At 39.6% G+C, this 21,327-nt stretch overlaps 1 protein-coding gene across 1 annotated transcript in view; it reads left to right on the top strand.

Moving 5' to 3' along the window:
* The window catches only part of LOC119413046 (aminopeptidase O (putative)), a 96,672-nt gene extending 79,278 nt beyond the window's left edge, over nucleotides 1–17,394 (top strand). The window contains 3 exon segments of the mRNA XM_037680058.1: nucleotides 4,578–4,664; nucleotides 4,769–4,917; nucleotides 17,365–17,394. Of these exon segments, the coding sequence (XP_037535986.1) occupies nucleotides 4,578–4,664; nucleotides 4,769–4,909 (228 nt within the window). The 3' untranslated portion in view covers nucleotides 4,910–4,917; nucleotides 17,365–17,394.
* The last annotated feature ends 3,933 nt before the right edge of the window (nucleotides 17,395–21,327 follow it).

Here is a 21,327-nt window from a genome sequence, read left to right as displayed (position 1 = left end):
ATTCTACCTGTGCACGTGTGTGTGTGTGTTGGGAGGGGGGGGGGGGGTTGTTCACTGGAGTGTACCGGTACTTATGTAAGGGACTTATATTTAACTGGAGACAAAGTTGGTCCATTAAGATAGCCAAAATCACCCACACACACACACCCAATAAGAAAATAAAATCACATTCAGGTCTAATGGGAACCAGTGAGTAAAGTGGAAAGAAACACTGTTACAGCTGCTGTATAAACCAATAAGCTTTAATTTTTATACAGTTGCAGGCAATGTAAATAACATGAATCAGTGCAATGTTCTGTACTGTACAGCTCCTCGACGGGACATAAAATTATTTTCAATAACTCAAGAAGCATGACAGAAGTTTGCTTTGGTCTCCAAACTCCTCATATTCCAGCCTGATAAAAATATCTATGGGATGTGACAGAAGAAGCCAGAGCCAGAAAGACTCCATCTCACAGAAGTCATGCCAGTGTTTACAGTTTTCATCTTCATGACTAAATCAGTTAATGTTTTGTTATATTAGGCTACATTATTAATTGGCGCAATTTGGTTGTGTTGTAGAGCGCACATGTAAATGAGTTTATAAAGGAAGCCTTAAATGATTGGAGTAATAAAACTATGTTTACACTGCAAATGTGACCCAAATCAGATTTTTTTTTTTTTTAATCTGACCCAGGACTTTTTCATAGATGGTTTACAAAGCAACAGCAGTCTGAACAGTCATGTCGCATTTCATCCGACTTTTACGTCAGTGAGGTAGGGGTGAGCGGATCGATCCACATATTAATAATAAAGATGCCAATGTCATGCAGTTTAAAGCTCAAAATTCCACACATCTTCATCTCCAGAACAAATTCCAGTTGCTTCATCTTTGTTTGCTTTAATTTCCAACGTCCTGGATGAGATGATCCACAGTGTCGGACCGTATCGATACTATCGGGGTGGGATCGATGCTTGAGTATGTTTCTTTTTTCAGTACGTCACTCTCGTTTCAAAAATAACAACGCTGCACCAGAGAGACAAACTTAAATGTAAAAACTGGACCCGATAAGCATGTCAGATAATAATTTAATCAGTTCTGATTGCACAACTTCAGAATAACACATGCTACAATGTGTAGCGTCTTTATTTACCTCCTTAAACACAGCGTGCTGCGGGTGACGTCACACATGTGGGTCGCCTCAGAACTAAACGGTTCACACTGGAGTCTGATGGAGGTCACATTTTATTCATAATGTGACTGACCACCCAAAAAAAATTTAAATCCGAGTTAAATTTTGGAATTGAGCATTAAGACCTGCAGTGTGATCGTAACCTGTCAATGTTGGTGTAAAGTCCCCTTTTTCCTACTGATGTATGTTGCTGCACAGTAAACAAGAGACCAAACAAAGCCTGTTTAAAAGTTAAAAATACGCCTCATAGCACCTGCTCACCAATAAAGATTTGTTTTTGCTTTCACACAAAGCCCAACCTCCTAAGGAATCCTTCGTTAATCTCTGGGATCCAGCCTGTGAAACTTCATCTCTGCATTTTTATCTTGATTTCACACACGTTTTATTAGTAGGATTCAAATAGTCGGAGATGGTTCATGTTCACTTGTAGAGTTGATGTGTGTGTTAAAACTGGTGGTAGAGGAGAGTGTAGGCAGGGCGGTGGTGCAGTAATAAATGAAGGAATGTCACTGCGTAATTGCATGTGCTGTCAGGAAGAGGGGCCCACAGAGGGAGCACAGTGGAAAAAAAAGAGAAGAAGAGGTGCACCAAGCAGCTGCTCTGCCCCAGGGCTCTCCCCAGGAATGTAACCCAGTGCAGGGAGCAGCTGCTGGGGCTACACAGGCCAGAAGGGCAGGACTGACACTAAAGGGTAAACATACGGCACACACTTGTGCACACAAACACATAAACACATATCGTTGTTGCTATGAGAGCAGGAGGTAGAGAACGTAGCACCTCAACTACTTTATAAAAAATTTTTAAAAATCAGCTTTCTGTATATTTCTGCAGATACACACTGACAATTACCGTACTTGCTGCTGTACACGCCGCACTGCCGTATAAATCGCATCAGTCTAAATATGTCTAATAAAGTGGAAAAAAAACATATACCTCGCTTCGCCATATATGTCGAATCTATTATGCATCACCGCTGACGTGTCGCGTTTGTTATGTGTAGCCGCTGACCACCTGGAAATGGGGGCCGGTGTTGTGCCAAAAATCAAATGGCTGCCAAACGACGGCCACGGGAGCGTGCGCGGGAGGACTTTAACAAGAATTTAACAAGATTAACACTTCAAAACAATCATTTGTTTGCTTGAAATTATAGTAAAGGTGTGTCTCAGTCGAACTTTTCCTTAATAAATGCACTTTAATGGTCAAATCAGCTGCATTTCGCCTGGGCGGCGCGGTGAAATGCAGCTGATTTGACGTTTGCTCCAGGAGTTCCGGAGCGAGACGTAGGTGGCTTTGTATGATAAACCAAGTGTCTCATTAATATCCACTTTTACCTATTAATGAGACACTTGGCTTGCCATATTAGTCGAGGTCCCTTTAGTGGCTGGAAATGGTAGTGTTCAATATTTTTCATGTCAGAATGAATGAAATCTTCAGATCTCAACCAAGCATTGGGTTATAAATATGAGGGGAAAAAACAAATGCATCACGTTGCTGTATAAGTCGCAGGCATGCTAATTTATGTACAAAACTGCAACTTATACTGCAAAAATTACGGTAAATGTGAAACCCAGTATAAGAATAATTAAATGTTTTTTTAGCATTAGAGTTGCTAAATCAATTTGGAGGATAAACATAAAGTGTCTTGATCTGCATTTCTGCAGCTATGTAACAGATGGACAGTAAAACAACATTTTAAGATTTAAATTTAAAATAAATACTATTTACTCGTTTGAACAGCCTCAATTTGGAGAAAAACTTTAATTTGTACCACTTTTATGAGCTAACAGCTAAACCATGCAGTGCCAAGACCAAGGGGGAATAAGTAAAAATCCTAAAAGTTATTATAGGGGTTTGTAAAAATGGCATTTTATAAACTTTTTACCCAACAGTTTTTTTTTTTTTTTTTTGACGAATGCAGAAAGTAGCAAGAACAACTAGCTGTACCACTTCCAACAGGAGTATCACAATAAATTTGCCAGTGTAACATATATATTGTCAAGTTGATGGCAGTTGATAACGTTTACAGGAACTACTAAGACTTTTGAAAGTGGTGCTTTAAGGTGTAAACAAATCCACTCTGACTCGCTGAGCTCGTCTGTCTGGTTAGATTTAAACTAAAGTGCGGCTCGTTATAGAATTCTCTGCAACAGGTAAGATATTATTTGCTCATAACGTTCCACAGAAGTATAAAGTTTTAAAGTATTGCTTTTAAGATTTAAAAAAGCTCCCATATACTGTACATCAATTTGGCTCCTCTGACTTGCAAGACATTTTTGTGGATTAGTTTTCGTGACCGATTTGATTTCAGCAGCTTAGCTGTTGAGTCAGTCACTAAAAGTCCTACTCTCCGTCACTGAACTCTCCAAAGGGTTTGTTTATTTCCGTAACTGTGTGGATAAAGTTGTGCAAAAGACTGAAAGACCCAGAGGAAAAAATAAGTAGAGGGAAACGGCCGAGCTTTAAAGAAGTGATGGTGTTTGAAAATATTTTTTTATCCGAATTTTTCTGTTGTTTTTTTTTTTTTACCATCCTCTGTCTGCCTCCTTCACAAGAGTGTATCTATAAATGGACACACACACACATATGTTCATGTGTGCACTCATATCATATGATGAAGCACGATGGTTGAGGCGGGGACAGAGCCAGTCTCTGATCTCTCCTGTAACCGCGGCAACAGAGCTTCTATTGATCCTCCAGGAGAAAGGCCAGGCATTAGCTTACACATACACACACACACACACACACACACACAGGTTTGTTTTGCTATCTTTGTGGGGCCTTTGCATTGACTTCCATTCATTTTTCATTCATTTCTATAGCCTAACCATGACCTTTATCCATAACCTAACCATTACCAATACATACCTAACCCTAAACCTAACACATCCTCAATTCACACCTTAGTCCTAAACCTAGCCCCTAACCCACCAACGGGACTTCTTCTTATGGGGCCCGGGCTTTGGGCCCCATAAGGAGCAGTTGGTCCCCACAATGTAGTATAAGTTGGAAAAATGGGCCTCACAAAGTAGCATAAACAAGGACACACACACACACACACATAAAGATCCTACAGTCCAAGAAATAAATTGATATTTTTAACATAAATTTTAGATGACTGTGATGTCAGGCTCTGATTCTAGATGATTCTGTAGATCTTAATGGAAGATATTCTGATTTTTAATCATTTTTCCTTCTAAAAATTGTGTAAAATTTAGGTGACAATTTTTTCTCTGAAGTTTATCATCAAACATAAATTAGGGTAGGCAAAGACTTTACGTGGTCAGCTCTGTCAGCGTTGAAAGGAACACAAAATGATCGTATGAAAGGCGTATATGTGCACGTTTTGTGGTAAATCTTGAAAAACATGTCTCATTCATACTCACATTTCCTGTGTTTTGTTTCCAGGTTCGACATCGCTGGTGTGAGCTGGTGATAAAACACGCCTACTCTCAGGCTTACGGAGATGTTGAACATTTTCTGCTTCATGATCAGGTCAATAAAACATGTGTCCCTGGTTCCACAACAGAAGCTTCAGACATGAATTTAAAAAGAACACAGTAGAATTAGTGTGGATTGTGGATGTGTGTGTGTTACAGGCTATGGGGGTGTATCTTTACGGGGAGTTGATGGTTCAGGAGGACCCTGAGCAGCAGGCTCTGGCTCGTCGCTGCCTCTCATTGGTCCAGGAGGAAATGGACCAATCAGCACGCAGGGTGGTAGAGGAGATGATCCTGTGACATTCGAGGTAAAAGCTCCTTTTTGTTGTTTAGTGTGTTGCACATGAAACTTTTTCTTGTATTTAAACTACATTTTTGTACTTTCTGCTTGTTTGTTGTCATTTTAAATGACAGAATGATTAGAAACTGTAATAAAATCAATTAAAAGTTTGAGCTTTTATTTTCCTCCAGCTGTTTGCAGCCTGAAAATGGTTTCTCTGCAGTGTTAGAAATATATTTGTGACTTATCTGAAATGCAAGGATAATGAAAAAGCCTTGTAAAAGAACGCTTTGTGATAACTTGATCTCATCTGCACCAGTGGACAGTCTACCTTTGCTGCACATTCTTGTCTGAGCCTACTGTACAGGGTGTGTTTGTGAATGTGCTCGTAGAGTCCAAAGGGGGTGCTTTTTTTGTGGTTCCACAGCAGCACCGTCAGGATTCATTTGTCAGACTAGGAATCTGGGAATTTATTCCTCAAGCAAATGAGAGCAAGAAGACAGAAGGAGAGAACAGGCCAGTGAGGCTCAGGCTCAAGACAGTCTCCATTTGATGCTGAGGGATTTATACACAGTCCACATGGGAATCCCTCCTGCGTGTTTATGCAGCAACAGTCAGTAAGTTGCGTTTTCAGTCTGACACTAAAAGAGGGAAAGAATGAAGTTTGTGGTTCGGAAAAGAAAGAGAAATAGGAGACGAGACAAAGATTGACCGCAGTAAAGACAGCTCAACTTGAAGCTGCTGATCTTTTTACAAAGTAGTCTAATACAGAATATTACCTATTGAACGAACAGCAAATAGACAGATCTTGATCTGTATTACTCAAAATAACTAGCAAACTATGAGTAGGAAGGAAAATTATTAAATCCAAGCTTATGAGTTTAATTTTGGAGATTTTGTGTTGCCGTTCGATATGTTTGATTAAAAAAATTATTTTACAACCTGAAAAATGTGCATCAGCAGGAGAGTTAGAACATAAAAAAAATTTAAAAAAACGAGGGATGCTTCCTCCACTGAAGCCTGTTTTAAAGAAACAGATCTCATTCAACACCAAGAGCTGTTGTGTTTGTAACAATTCAACCAACACGTTTGCTAAAGTTCAGTTTTACAGTCGAACTCACAGAAAGAAAATGAAATACAGATATTTGTTTGCTCACAGCAGTGATGGCACTAGAAAATTTCTGAAGAAACATTGAAGGGTGCCAATCAAAATTTACTTCTCAAAATTCCTAGATCAACTTTGTAACAATATAAACTAAGAAAGAACGCCTACAGTTTGACGTATAAACTGTATAAGAACAGTTGAAACTGCTGCCAGTGGCTCATTATGAGCAGAGCTCTAAAAATGTTCTCACGTTTTACCAAAATTCTATTGATCGCCATTTTTTGGTGCCGTTGTTTCCTTCAGATATTGTTTATGTTTTACAGTGTACTTCTACCAAAAGTCAGAGCACACTTTCCTTCATTAAGCCACACATTTACCGTATTTGCCCGTGTATACGCCGCTACTTTTTTCACGGACTTTAAACCCCTTAGCTTTAACAAAGCAGCAGCTAATTTATGGATTTTTAAACATTTTTATTTTTACTGACTCCTGTCATATGTGTTCTGCAGAGCAGGACTCAAGTCAAATTTATTTATAAAGCACATTTAAAAACAACAGCGGTTACCAAAAGTGCTTAACAATAAAAATCAATGACAGTAATTTAACATTTACAATGTCAGTAAACCATGTATGTTGCCGGTACGTATTCTGCTGTGGTTGACTGCTGGTCACATGGCCTCAGGTAGGAATTGTGGGTAAAATTTACTGGTATGTTCATTTTTTAACTATTTCAGTTACCATAGGTGTTTAGCATTGTTCTATTTAGTGATTATTTGTAGTCTGTTCTTCTTAGACAAGTTTTTATTCATTCAGTAGATTAACCATGAGTCGGAGAGGGTGTTGTCATGAAGACCTGTGGGATCACGCTGTCTGTGTGGGTGTTGAAAACTAAACTCTGGTGGTTGATTCTTGTTCTATAACAAGAGCTGTACATCACTCTCAGGATCTGTGTGCAGTTTCTGACATTACAGTATGGACACCTGCAGCTTATACACAAGCGCAGCTTATTTATGTACAAAATTGTGATTTATTTTAAATTTAATGTACGCGGCTTATATTCCGGTGCACTCTATAGACCAGCAGTTATGGTAACTTGCATGTTTTATTCCATCGCTGTGCCACAAGATTCAGGACTCAGTGTTTTAACAGTGCACTGGTCCAATGAGCACAAATTCAGCAAACAAATTAAAGAATGTGTTATATAGATCTACAGCTTGATCAATTAAATATTTGTTTAAATCCTACTGTGGTTTATTATAAAGGTATGGTTAATTTGGTGGCCTGCTACAATTGAAGCTTTTAATTGTTAAATACCTTAAAACTGACGCTCAGTTTGGTGAAGAAGGTGTTTGTAACCTTGGTTGACACAGACTGTGTCATGAGCTGCTGCTAAAATCCCGTCCACGTTGACCTGAGTGACTCAGAGCTTTAAATCCTGTTTCAGGCTTCAGTCAAGCTGCCACGAGACAGGCTTTTATCTTCTCTCACACATACACACACAAACAGTTTTGTGCATTTGCACAGGATGTGAAAGGCTTTCTCAACAAGTGTTTGGCATCTGGCTTAGTCCCGATAAATCTCCCCGACACACATCCACAGTGCCTGTCTGTCCCTGCTCCTCTTCACCATCGTCTGTCACTCCTCCTTTTCTCCCTGTCGCCTCGTAGGGGACAGAAGCATTCAAAGATGAATATCCCAACTTTGACTGCAGCTTCCCTTTGGACCGACGCAAACAAGCGCCTGTAAACATCAGTGGATCACGCAGGTCATCTGAGATCAGAGGTCTTACTCCAATTAAAATGATGGATGAGGAGAACTCCTCGCTGGCTTTTTGTATTGCCCTGCAGGGAGGTAGATTTATGTTCACATTGTATCGCCCAATTGTCCTTTTTAAAGTCGAGCAGGCCTCCTCTTACTTTTCCCACAAAGACACACTACAGCAGACTGCGCCTATTCTGCTGAATGGGATTCAGCTGAAAACATGTCTGTCAGGGCATCCTAAAAGCACCATCATTTAGAAGTGTAGGGTGGTCTTTTTACCCCCCTTTCCTGTTCACCCTCTTGTAATTTTTCCCCCCCAGTACATGCCTTTGGAATCCCTCTTGATCCGCTTAATGAGGGGCATATCGCCGGGTTAGCCGAGCGTGGCGAATAGGAGACGAGAAGGGTAACCGAAGAAATAGTGTGTGAGAGCGGGGCAGCAAAAGATCCGCAGTCCTGGTCTTTCACGGCTGAGTTCTGATGGTAGACATGAGGGAGGGGAAAACACGGGTGGAGGGGAGAGAGAAAGTTTTTAGTTTCAGGGTGTTGCTGTTAGCAGCATACTGACGCTGGAGTCAACCATGTGGGTACAGTTTGAGGAAAACAATCTGACATCTTGTTCTTTCATGTCTGGCCTGTGAGGGTTCCTGGCGTGCTGATTTGTGACTTATGATAAAAATCACATTGCCAGGGATTACCACACATCCCCGACCCTGCCGGCTGCCATGGTAACCAGATCTCCTTCCATATACAAGCGCACCCTCTTACCCACAGAAAGTTCAGCCTGAAGAAGACGTGATTACCTACGGGCTCGTATAATAGTGTTTGAGGAGTGCGAAGAAACAAGGATGATGAGGGAGCTTTCGTGAGACACGTCAATCTCCTCCGCAGCGTTTTGTTTCCTCTCTCCAGCCAGACGCAGAGCTTAGCTGATTGGTGAACAGTGATTGATTTCCTCTTTGTTCACAGTGGCTAAGTTCTGCACCTGAGGAGAGCACGACCTCGACGAGCAGACAATGGGGAGAGAGTGAAGATCTGTGCCGAGAAGTTTCTGTGGAAAGCTGGGCTGTTTTTCCTCACCTCAATTATCTAATTGACAGAACACCTTTATCTTTTTGTTTCTTTGCAGATTCTTCAGGATATTTTTCTTTTATCTCAGCGAGTCTTTTTTTTCCCAATTTGGTATTAAACACATCGGCCTCTTCAGCATATCTAAACACTGAGATGCTCTCCTGATTTGACAGCTATTACTTTTTCTTCCATTTATTTGCCTAGCTAGCCACACCTTTGCTTCGGCTCCTTTTTTTGTTCAAATATAAAAACTGATGCCGTTTGCTCACTCTCTAGTTCTTGGGCAGGTTTGAGCTGAGTACCTCAGGGCAGACACTGAAACACGCTGTACTGTACAGACCCCCACTCTGGTTATTTGTGCTGACATATTTTTCATCCAGATTATCGCTGTTCTTCACAGCAATGTCCCAAAAGTTAAGTCTTCATTATATACAGTAGCAGTACTGGTATCAGCCCTTAATGCACAATATCCTGTCTGAATATGTATATCTAACCTGAATTTGTCGTTATGGAATCAAATCACAAATTATGTACAGGTCTACTAGTCCTTGAAGGAATGCATATCACCCGCTGCTTTTTTATGCCAGAGTTGGAGACTAAGATCTTTGTATGATGGGAAATGAGTCATTTGGGTCAAATCTTACATTATGCTCAGTTTCATTTGAAATAGTAAGAAGTCACACTCCATTTGTGTTGGGAATGACTCTTGGCTACTACCGCATCAAATTTTATATTATTTGTAAAATTAACTTTTTTTTTAGAAAAATTATCATAACTGCTAAGTCAGGTCCTCTGGATGTTCAAAAAAAATGTTGTAAAAATGTTTCGTCACAAAACGTTTCTACAAATTTTTTTTGAACGTCCAGAGGACCAGACTTAACTTTTTTAGATTTTTCTACCTGGATTATTGAGCATGCATCAGGATATAATCATTTTTGATTTGGCTAAAGTCTCTTAGCTGTGGCAAACATCTTGAATGGAGCTGACTCCAAAAATGATCAAGTGTAGATAAAATCCTGAGATATTAAGTGTACAGTAATCCCTCACTACTTCACGGTTTGTTTTTCTTGTACTCGCTCTGCCGTAGTTTTTCAAAATAAGATTGGACATGACACACAATTGGCTGATTGATGGATGAGCCGCACGATCGGCATTAAATTTTTATTTTAAAATAAATTATAAAGCCTGTGTGCAGCCCACAGCTCCGGTGCCCCGTCTTGCAGCTGATCAGCTGATTTCTGCTCTGTCACGGAGAAGTGGGCGTGGCCGAGAGCAGCCATGGCAGGGAGCTGAAATCACGACATTCTGTGCTCTTTTAGAGCATTTAGAAACATTGTGTAGAATATTACAAGAGTGTGGGAAGGGTTTAAAATGCCTATATATATATATATATGGTACCCACGATAAACGAGGGACTACTATATCAATAACGTCCACCTGCATGGTCGTGAGATATTTTGCTAAAGCAATAGACAACTGAACACACACACACACTAAGGTAAAACCATTATTTGCCTTAGGAAGCAGGAGATTAAATGCTTTTTTTTTAAACAACTCTGGGCTGAACTTTAATTAGAGGTTTTTTAAAATTGTAACATGAACGATTAGTTATGAGATGCAGCGCTCCGTCTCATTTGATGCAGTGACACCACATTCCCATGATTGGCTTTGTCTGTGCCACAATATTTTGTTTATAAGGATTAAATCTGACTAATGCTCGCACTGCATATGTGGAAATCCTGTAAGACTGTCTTGGCTAAAGACCGTAAGTTGGGTTGGTGTAGCTAGATTTAAGATTTTCAGATTGCATGTGTGCAAGCTATAAACTGGATTATGAGAACCCGTTTAGGCAAGGTGCTTCATGCCCTGCTTCTTTTTAAGATTTTGGCAACAGCGAACAAAAGATCTCAAGATTAATGTTGAGAACATTTTTTAAAGAATGTCAATCACGTTGCATAAACTGAAAGGCTGCACTAATAAATATGAAATAAATCACAGTGGCAGAAAGAGATTTATTGCTTTTATGGACACACAAGCAGTGTGAAAAGAATTGCTTTTATACACCAAATTAACTTTTTTTTTTTTAAGGGAGATTTTCAGTTTTTAAACATGACCCCTACTTTGCCTCTTCTGTTAAGGTGTAATTTATTGCCAGGCATAAATATATTTGTAATCAGATTGTGAAAGAACACCATGGCAGCAAGTAACAGTTTATTATAACAGGGTAAAAAACGGTAACCAAGTCTATGGAAGTCTATGTATAAGGAAACAAAAAGTAACTTTTTTTAAAATCTATTCCTCATATTTATTCATGCCAAGTTAAATTGCTCACCAGAAAAGCTCATTTAAAAACATTATACATTTTAATTAGGGGTTTCTTTAGTGTGTTAGTGCATGGTCATAGTAAAACGACATGCATGACAGCAGGAATTCCCTCCATGTGGAACGTAACCTTGTTTACTTCCTGCAACAAAATGCTTGTTTATCTGAGAAGGCACAGACATGCTGCGTAGTTTGACAGTTTCCAGTGTGAACACACTACATGTGGACCAGCTTAGATAAGAACAGAGTACGTCTAAAATGTTGTTTCTGTTTTAAAATTGAAGTTTGCCTGCCAGCATCTCTGAAGCACCTTAATCCAAACTGTGTTGATGCAAAAACTTGAAATCTGAATTAGTTAGCATTGCCTGCCACTGAAACAAAAGGCAAACAAGTGTTTTTGCCCGTGTCTCTGAGTGCGTTACTGAAACAACCTAATGATTTTTTCATTCATTCATTCAACCTTTATTTACACAGATAAATCACAGTGAGCCTCGAAGACTCATTTACAAGTGAGACCTGTTTAGACAGACAAAAAGTAGTGAAAGTGGATTGTGACACGGGATTTAGAGGTTAAAAAAAATTCCTAACTCCTTGGCCAAGGAGAGATGGCCTGAAATTGAAAAGAACACCCCGCACATAGTGACGCAGACATTCCGCAGGGGAGGGGAGACAACAAGAGCGGTGAGCGTGTCCAAGGACACTCCAGAGGCACTGAAGGAGTTCTGATAAGAATGATATAATCAGTCAGTTCCCTCTGGTGAGATCTGTAAACACTCTCTAACCGAGCCAACTTGATTTAAGATGGCTGCTACATCTAATCGACATAGAGGCATAATCGAGTTATTGAAATAAAATTTAGCTGCGAGTCATTCACAGCATGTACTTTGAGCGTGACATCTTGCAGCATCACATTTCAAGATATGACAAAAAATGGCTGCAACTCATTTCTCAGTCTTGGTTTAAAACTGTGGTGTGAAAGGCAGCGGGCGATATGCATTCCTTCAAAGAACGCTAGGCTTTTAGTATTTTATTGTTGTAAAGGCTTTGACACACTGTTCTCTGTGTAAACTGTGTTCTTGGCTCAGTTTAAATGTTCAACTTGTGGGTTCTACTGTTCTAAACTGCAGCCTAATACGTGACGATAATGAGCTGGTTGTCAACCTTTTATTTAAAAGAACTTTGAGTGGTTTCTATGTAAGAATTTGATTCAGTTTCTTTGTCCAGGTTTTTTGAGTGATAAATTATCCAGAAGTGGATAACAGCTAATCTCCTCAAAACAAGCGTTCTTGTAGTTTTTCTTTCCTGCTCAATTCAATTCAATATTATTTTATTAATCCCAAAGGGAAATTAAATGTTGTTGTAACTCATTATCCTCGTTTCATTAAGAGATGTTATAGATACTGATGGCTGTAGGCAGGAAGGAGCTCTTGTAAAGGTCCGTTCCACAGTTGATCTGAAGAAACTGACTGCAGATGCTATCCAATCCATCCACCCAGACTCGGCTGGCCTCTCAGTTCCCCCGGGCTGCAGGACCGCCCGAATGCCAGGCAGAAGTCCTCCTAGAGCGATAGCCACTACTTCCAGCAGCCTGATGAGCTCCTCGTTGCTGCAGACAGCCAGATGCAGGCGCTGAGGAATGATCCCAGTCCTTCTGCTGTCACGAGCCACGTTTTTGCCAGTTCCAGGATCTCCTTATGAGATGGGAATGCATCCGCGGAGCCTCCTTTTCAACTCATTTGAGACTTGGGGCTGTAGTTGAATTATTATTTGAGCTTTTGAGATGTTAATCAGCTGCTCCCAGTTGTAAAATAAAACACCTTGTTGTTATGGTTACGCATCATAACAAATGTCCACAAGTAAAAAAGTTTCAGTAAAAATCCTTCCAGCTGCACAGCGTCCGATACCAGAGGAAACAACCATCCAAAAAAAGTGACTTACATCCAGAAAAACAGATCTCTTTTATTCTTTGTTGCACCTGGGCCCACCTTTTGAATGGGAGTGTTCTTGTCCTGCATGCACTGTTGGTATAAATAGCTCCTGTAGGAGGACCTGATTTACTGAAAATTCTAACCGGAAACTTGGGATCAAGTAGTTTATCAAAAAAAAAAAAAAAAAGATTGACGCAGATATAATAAAATAACTTCTCCTAATCGTCCTTTAGGTACTTAAAGCCTGTGAGGGTTTCAACTTAAAATGGCTCTGGCAGTATAAAGTGCAGCTCAGGCATCCTGGCTGATATGTATTGATTTCTGATCTAATCTCAGCCCGAGGCTGCCGAGATTCAGAGACCCATAAAGCAGACGAGTTCTCACACATTTCCACACCGTGAAGGCAAACAAGGCTGAAATCATGAGAACAATTTCAAGGTCTTTCCACAGGTTAATGTCATTCTCACATTAGTGAAACAATTGGGCACTTTTTTGACAGCAGATTTAAGAGAAGTCTACTGTTTAGTGTCAGAAGTCGTGGTTGTGCTCCGTTTCTTTGTAGACTGTTCAGGGTGAAGACTCACAAGTTAGTCGAGATAAACTTTTATAGGCACAAACTGTGCAAACAAAAGCAATGAGTGTGTTTAGTATTTTCTTTGTTTCTTCTGCTAACATGTTCATCAATAGGTCCGTTTTACACGTGCCACATAAAAAGCTCCATTTGCATGTCCAATTCAATCTGGAAGAACTCATTCCAGCTAAGTGCACTCATCAGCTAACGCCCAAACTGTCGATATCTGCACATCGACTACTAAATCTGTGTGACAGAGACCCTAAAGTGTAAAAAACAGACCCACATTAATTTACAGCGTAACCTCACGTGTCGTTCGCCTCTATACCCGTCTGCTCCCTTAACAAAAACACTGACAGACGGTTGACGAATGAATTTCAAACTTTTTTTAATAGAATATATGCCATGAGAGGAGGTATTACCGCGTTCTATATTTGCGGCGACAAAGTGACGACTAAACGAGGACAGATGTGTGAATTAGAAATGAGGACCATGTGGAGCCTGCCACTTTTAGACCTATATTTAGGGCCTGCTAAAAGAGTAATGACCATCAAAAGCCCATAAAAGAGGAATCGCCATCAGAGCCTGGATCTAAAAAGGTGATTTATTACACTCTAATGAGATGGAAATGGTTCTCCGCACATCAAAGGATAAGGCAGCATTTTATAAAGCTCCTGAAAATAAACGTATTGGACCCCACAAAATCCACATCTTGGCGTCATGCTTGTTTAGTCGGTCCGATTGTCTCTTTAATGCCGAGCATAATTCAAAGAACCGCTGCATCGGATTTTATTTCAAAGTACCTGTCGGCAACTTGTGTTCTGAAGTGATGTGGGATGTATGCACGCTCGTCACAGATGGTGATGAAACGTGACTTTGATGGGTTTATATTTTAATTTTTATGATCAGATGCAAAAATAGTCTAGTGAGCTTATTATACCGGCCTTAAATCACTATTTTGTCTGGTGTTGAAGCAACAAACAGCCAGAACTGGCGTTTCTTCAAAGTGCACTGTGCTGTCTAAGTTTGCAATGGTTTTTGTATTGTTGTTTATATACTGACAAAGGAATGAATGAGATACCTTCATAGTCAGCACCCAGAAATCTGGGCTGGGATTCCTGTGCCTACTGAGCTGATAATCAGTCTTATAGAACCACTGGCTCAGTTCAGCAGGAACAGGAGTCCAGTCCGCTCACCACCGGACCAGAAACTGGTCCCAACAGACACATCACAAACAAAAGCCACAACTAATAACTGTTTAAAGGATTTTTTTCTCTTGAGTTTGACTCACATAAAGTTAAAAAAACTGCCTAATTTCCTCAACAATATCTGTTTTTCTGAGTCCAACTGCAGTAAATCATAGACTGTTTGTAAAATGGAGCATTAACACCTTCACACTTGGCAGGTGTTGTGTTGAGGGCCAGCGGAAGTGAGGTGTCAGCTTCAGAGTGATTGAAAGAAGCCATTTGCGTATTTCTTCTCAACAGTGGATCAGCTGGAAGGAAGCTCCGCTGAGCTGTGATTTGTCATTTTACTCTCCGAGGGTCGTTATCTTCATGGTACATCTACGTAGTTTTGTTTTACAAGGCAGCACCAGACTCATGTCACGTGTATCACGATTAGAGTAACACACAAACACACACAGCTGCAAGCTGAAATCAGCTATTACCCGTTTGTGGTTGTAAAGTCAGATTCTTATGAACGGGACCAGAATGCTGTATTGAGCAGAACAGATGTTTTATTTTTAAACAGAACTTCATGTTCTCTGTTTAATATTAAAACATCAACACAGATCTCAAAGTCTCATGTTGGCCCTCCTGCGCCCTTCATTCTCTAGTGTTTAGGCAGAATGTGATCAGTGTCAAAAGAAGAAGCTCCTTTTTACAAAATGGAGTTTATCTGTTGTTGCTCTTCTTTCAAATCAGAAACATTATGTGTCTGATGCAAACAACTCCTAACATGCAGCTGTTAGTTGATCTAATGTGGGTCAAACTACTGATCTGTAAATACTGATCTGTAAATACTGATCTGTAAATACTGACCTGTAAATACTGATCTGTAAACCTCCATCTGCCTGCACGGACCGAACTCTATGGACCTGTTCGGTTCTGCGGGGAAACCTTGGATGTTCTGTCTGCTGGACCGGTTCTGGACTGCGGTCTGCGAGGGCAGCTGCTGCGGTCCTTATTACCACCAACTGTTGACCGGACCTGCTAACGCTGCTAATAAGATCCTCCATCTGCCTGCACACGCAGTATGGACCCATTCGGTTCCGCGGGGAAACCTACGATGTTCTCTGTCCACCGGACTCGGTTCTGGACTGTGGTATGTGAGGGCAGCTGCTGTGGTCCTTATTACCATCAAGCTGCGAACTGGACCTGCTAGCAGGACCTGCTAAGCTGCTAACAAGACCACACCGCTAACAGAACAGAACCATGATGTTGAAAGAACCTCACTGCTAACTGGATTACACTAGATGGTTTTCTTTTTCACCTTTGGCACCTTGTTTTTAGTATTTTATAAAAAAAATTAAATGTTAGTATGTTAATAGTATTTTTTAACATGTTTTTTTAGTATGTTATTAGTATTTTTATATGTTTTTTTTTTTTTTGTATGTTAGTAGTATTTTTTTTAGTATGTTTTTAGTATTTTTGCTGCATGCTTTGATATTTCTTGTTTTCTTTTTTTGGCGAGTCGAGACAGTTCTTCTCGTTCCAAGCATTTCATTGCATTGTTGACCTTGTGTTGATTTTGCACATGACAAGTAAACCTAACCTAACCCATCTGGATTCTGAATTGTACATAAATACTTAAATTTAAATAACAATAAAATAATAACCTGAAGATTTGAGCACCTCACATATTCTTCAGACCACGTGTGAATATTAATCTCGTCTTCTATGATAAAAGGTTTTGTTTTATTACCGTAGATTCCACGATATATTCTTGTCTTGGAGGGTCAAATAAACATTTAATGCTGTAAGATTGTTGCTCTGACATTAAAAGACATATCTTTAAAACTAAAAAGAAAACAGGTTTTTACAGATCTAGAACTGAATTGCAATGTGATTATCACATGCTGACGTGAAAGACAGGCAATAATGTAATTATGTGCTAGTTTTGTGATTTTTGTTAAAATTTTAACTTGTTTTTACTTTTATTAAATAATATATTTTGATAGAAACTCCAAATAAGACAAAGTTTTGATCTTTCAAAACAATTGAGAGGTATTGCCCTTAATTTTTGCTTGTAAAGAACAATGTTCTTTATATGCAAATGACTAAAAAGGGAGTGTCGACTAAAGATGATTATGGAAACAAACTTGTGGAAATAATTATTTCACAGTAATGATGAACTATAAAACAAAAACAATATAGCCTTTAATATTCTGCAGAAATATCATGAATGTGCATTTCTGCTGTTATGCATCTGGTCTTTTTTGAGTTCAAATTATTTTAAAATGATTAACAGTATGAGACAAGACTGTGTGCTTTTTATCTGTTACATTTTTAACATGTCTTTTTTATTCATCATAGTTTGTTTCAACTTACTAGTATTTAGTGTGTGTGTGTGTGTGTATATATGTATATATATATATATATATATATATATATATATATATATAATCATTCAGTGTTTGTCTTTTGTCAGAATATTCAAAACAACAATCAAATGATATGCAATGTTCCAATCTGTGCATTCTTTATTTCCTTCCAGATTTCAGATTGAACAGAAAAGGCGAGCGTATAAGACGAAGGCGACGTGAGGGTCCATCGCTCAAACTCATCTGTCTATTGGAAGCCTGCATTCGTGCTCTACAGCCAACTGGAGAAGTTTAGTGCCGTCGAACCGATAACTACAAGCTGCTCACAGAAAGAGGGTTGTTGAAGGCGTTGTCGTTAGGCAGAAAAATCCATCGTTCCACCCAGTTTTTCATCCGTAATGGGAAACGAGGATTTCATGGATGAAGACCCAGCACCTCCAGCCACATTGAAGAATGTGAGCTGCTGTTTAGGTTAATGCTGTTTGTGTTCGTGTGTTTAAGGCTGAGCTCACGGTTGTTTAGTCTAACATCATGATCTGCTTCTCAGGAGTTTACACTTTAAAATTCTTGTTGGTGCAGAAGTTTTTTTTTTTTTTTTTTTATGTGACTCAGGATAGCAAAAAAAGACGACTCTCAGGGTCATTTTTTGTGTAAATTTAAATTTTATAAATGTTTTGCAAATATAAATTGATTTTTTTAATGTGAAAATAAATTTGTGTAAATAAAATGTATTTGGGTTTTTTGTAAGTGACTCGCTCATTTCTTCTCTATTATCCTACTTTTATGCATTTTAACAACTTCATATCCTGGAGGTGTGAAGTCATGAAAATAAACACTGTAAAACAACAGTGATAAAAGTTGTTTTACTAATCCAATGTAGAAAACTAAAATGATGATTTTTATATAAAACAGTGTTTCTGAATACATATCTGTGATCTTATCTAAGAGTTTAAAAATCTACAGACTGAAGGATGTTCATCTTATTTAGAGTATCTTTATTTGATCAGTTACGAATCACAATAAAACTCAAGCTCTTTTCCTGACTATTCCCAGATATGTGTGTGTTTATGTGAAATGAGTCAAGTTCAGTTCAGTTGATTTATGTAGCGCCAAGTCACAACAGAAGTCGTCTCAGGGCACTGAATAGAAACATTCACATACTTAAAAAAAGCCAGTTAGTAAAAGTTATCTAAGGAAGCCAGCAGATTGCGTTTAATCTTCACTTCATCACAGTCTTTCATCCTGATCGAGCACAAAGGCAACAGTGGAAAGGAAAAACTTCCTTTTAACAGGAAGAAACCTCCAGTAGAACCAGGCTCAGGACAAGTGACCGTCTGCTTCGACCGGCTGGGGTTAGAGCGGACAGGAAGGAGAAACATAAGAAAACAGAGTGACAGTTCCAGATGTACCTTCTATTGGAGGAAAGACAAAAAAAACATGTTAAGGACAGAAATAATTACAAATACAAACAGGTAAAAACAGCAGCAGAGTGAAGAAATGTGGCCAATTTGTCTTCCAGCAGCCTATAGCAGCATAACTAAGGGATAGCATAGGAAATCCAAGCCAACCCTAATATAGGATTTATCAAAAAGGAAAGACTTAAGCCCAGTCTTAAAACTGGACAATGTGTCCGCCTCATGGACAGAAACTGGAAGTTGGTTCCACAATAGAGCTTGCTAACTGAAAGATCTGTCTCTCACTCTACTTTTGGAAACTCTAGGAACTGCAAGTAAACCTGTAGTCTGAGATCAAAGTGCTCTGTCAAGAAAATATGAAACAGTAAAATCTGTAATATAAGATGGAGCTAGGTTGTTGAGAGCTTTGTAGGTTAGAAGTAAGATTTTGAAATAAATTCTGGACTTGACAGGGAGCCAATGAAGAGAAACTAAAACTGGAGATATGATCTCTCCTACTAACTCCAGTTAAGACTCTGGAAGCAATGTTTTGGATTAACTGAAGACTTTAAAGAAGTATTTGGACACTCAGATAATAAACCATTGCAATAGTCCAGTCTAGACGTGACAAATGCATGAACCAGTTTCTCTGCATCATTTCTGGACAAGATGTTTCAAACTTTAGTGATATTATGCAGGTGGAGGAAAGCGGTTCTGTAAGAGTTGACTTCAGATGACCAAACACAACAGTGGGTTGGTAGCAGAGTATTTAAATGGGAGTGCTACGTTGTGACTTAACCCTCTTGTTATATCCAAAGCCAAGTTGAGATGACATTTGTTGATTTGGATAAATGTGTTGCTGTTGAACTATACGGCATGACTGAACATCTACGTTCCAAATTTTGTTTTCAAACTTGAGTTATTTTTTAGATTAAAAAAATCATCCAGTCTTTATTTTAGACTGTACTCCTTTCAGGTGGGATATCTTTCAAAGATGTGTCTCAGTGAAAGTCACATTGAATAAATGTGCTTTTATTTCAAATAAATGCAACAATATAAAACATTTACACTTTCTTTAAAATATATAATAAACACAGCATAGTTGGATTATGTTATTTCTAAACAGAGCCCAGACACTGCTGCTACCGAGCTTCATTTGCCTTCAGACCTGTCTTGGATTTAGCCGGTGCAGTTTGAAGGCTTCATATTGAGGACATTCAGTGAGTGGGAGGACTGACACGTACGAGCTGCTGCTTCTTCTTTACAGTGTCATCTGTCACTGCTCAAGAGTCCTTGTGGGTCTTGTACTTGTCTTTTATGTACGTATATAATTGTATCCTCCTGGTGGACTGTGGTCTGTCCTTGCTGTGTTGTTTTAACACCTTTCTGCCTTCGTAAAGCAGCACATCTACACAACACGGTGGCTTGGTGTGCATGTGTGCTCTCACTCACGGATTGTGTGTACTAGGTTCCATTTCCATTTGGGTTATTGTGTTTTTAAGATCCCTGATCCTGAGATGAACTCTGTCACCTGCACAGCAGCTTCCTTCATTTAGTCTGAGATGCAGTGAGCTGAGAACACACACTGCTTCATCACGTGCACCAGACTGATCTACCACCTGGAAACACACACAAACACAAAAATAAACAAGTCAGTGACCATATTAAGATGTTTCACCAAAAAAGGGCAAACCCTCATCTAATATAAACTTGGATTTTTTTTTTTTAAGAGAAAACACAAAAGTACTTAAAACGTTATTTGATTCTGTCAACTCATCCCTTAAATTAGACTTGTTTAATGCTTGAATCTGTTTTTGGTCAATGTTTAGAGATATAACAAATTCAACTAAAAAGCTAAACTAAAAAGAACCTTCTTGGCACAAAGTCAGACGTGCTCTCAGTGCAGGTTGGACTCCACCAGGGATGTCCCTTCTCTCCATCCTGTTCTTGATGTTCATGGACAGAATCTCAAAACACAGTCAGGTAGAGGAGGTCTGGTTTGGGAACCTCAGGGTCTCATCTCTTCTTAATGTGAATGATTCTGTTGGCATCTTCAGGCTAAGACCTTCAGCGTGCACTGGGGCGGTTCACAACTGAGTGATGCAGCAGGGATGAGAGTTCTTCGATAAGTCTGAGGCCGTGGTTCTTGGCCAGGAATGGGTGTAATGCTCCCTCGGGGTCAAGCAGGAGACTTTGCCTCAAATGGAGGAGTTTAATATCTGGGCATCTTGTTCATGAGTGATTGAGCAGGAGATGGATTGATGGATTGGGGCCTCGTTCGCAGTAATGAGAGAATTGCTTCGGTCTGTCGTGGTGAAGAAAGAGCTGTGTTGAAAGGCAAAGCTTGCTATTTACTGTCTGTCTGTTCCAACCCTCACCTATGAGGTTTAGGTCATGACCAAAAGAACAAGATCCTGGATACAAGTGGCCGAAGAACAGGGTGAGAAACTCCATCATCCAGGGGGAGCTCAGAGTACAGCTGCTGCTCCTCCACATGGAAAGGAGTCAATTGAGGCGGGTCGAGCATGTGATTAGGATGCCTCACAGACGCCTCCATTTAGTTTTTTTGGGCACATCCCGCTGAAAGGAGGCCTGGGGGGAAACACAGAAAATGCTGGAGGGATTATGTGTCTTCTCTGGCCTGAACGCCTCAGGGTCCCCAGGACAAGCTAGAAAGTGTCACTAGGCAGACGTTGGCAGTGTTTCTCTCCTGGACCTGTTGCCTCCACGATATGACTACAG

Source organism: Nematolebias whitei, chromosome 8, assembly GCF_014905685.2.
Source record: "Nematolebias whitei isolate Nwh7 chromosome 8, NemWhi1, whole genome shotgun sequence".
Lineage (NCBI taxonomy): Eukaryota > Metazoa > Chordata > Actinopteri > Cyprinodontiformes > Rivulidae > Nematolebias > Nematolebias whitei.
The sequence above is the reverse complement of the archived record's forward strand: the minus strand, read 5'-3'. Positions and strand labels throughout refer to the sequence as shown.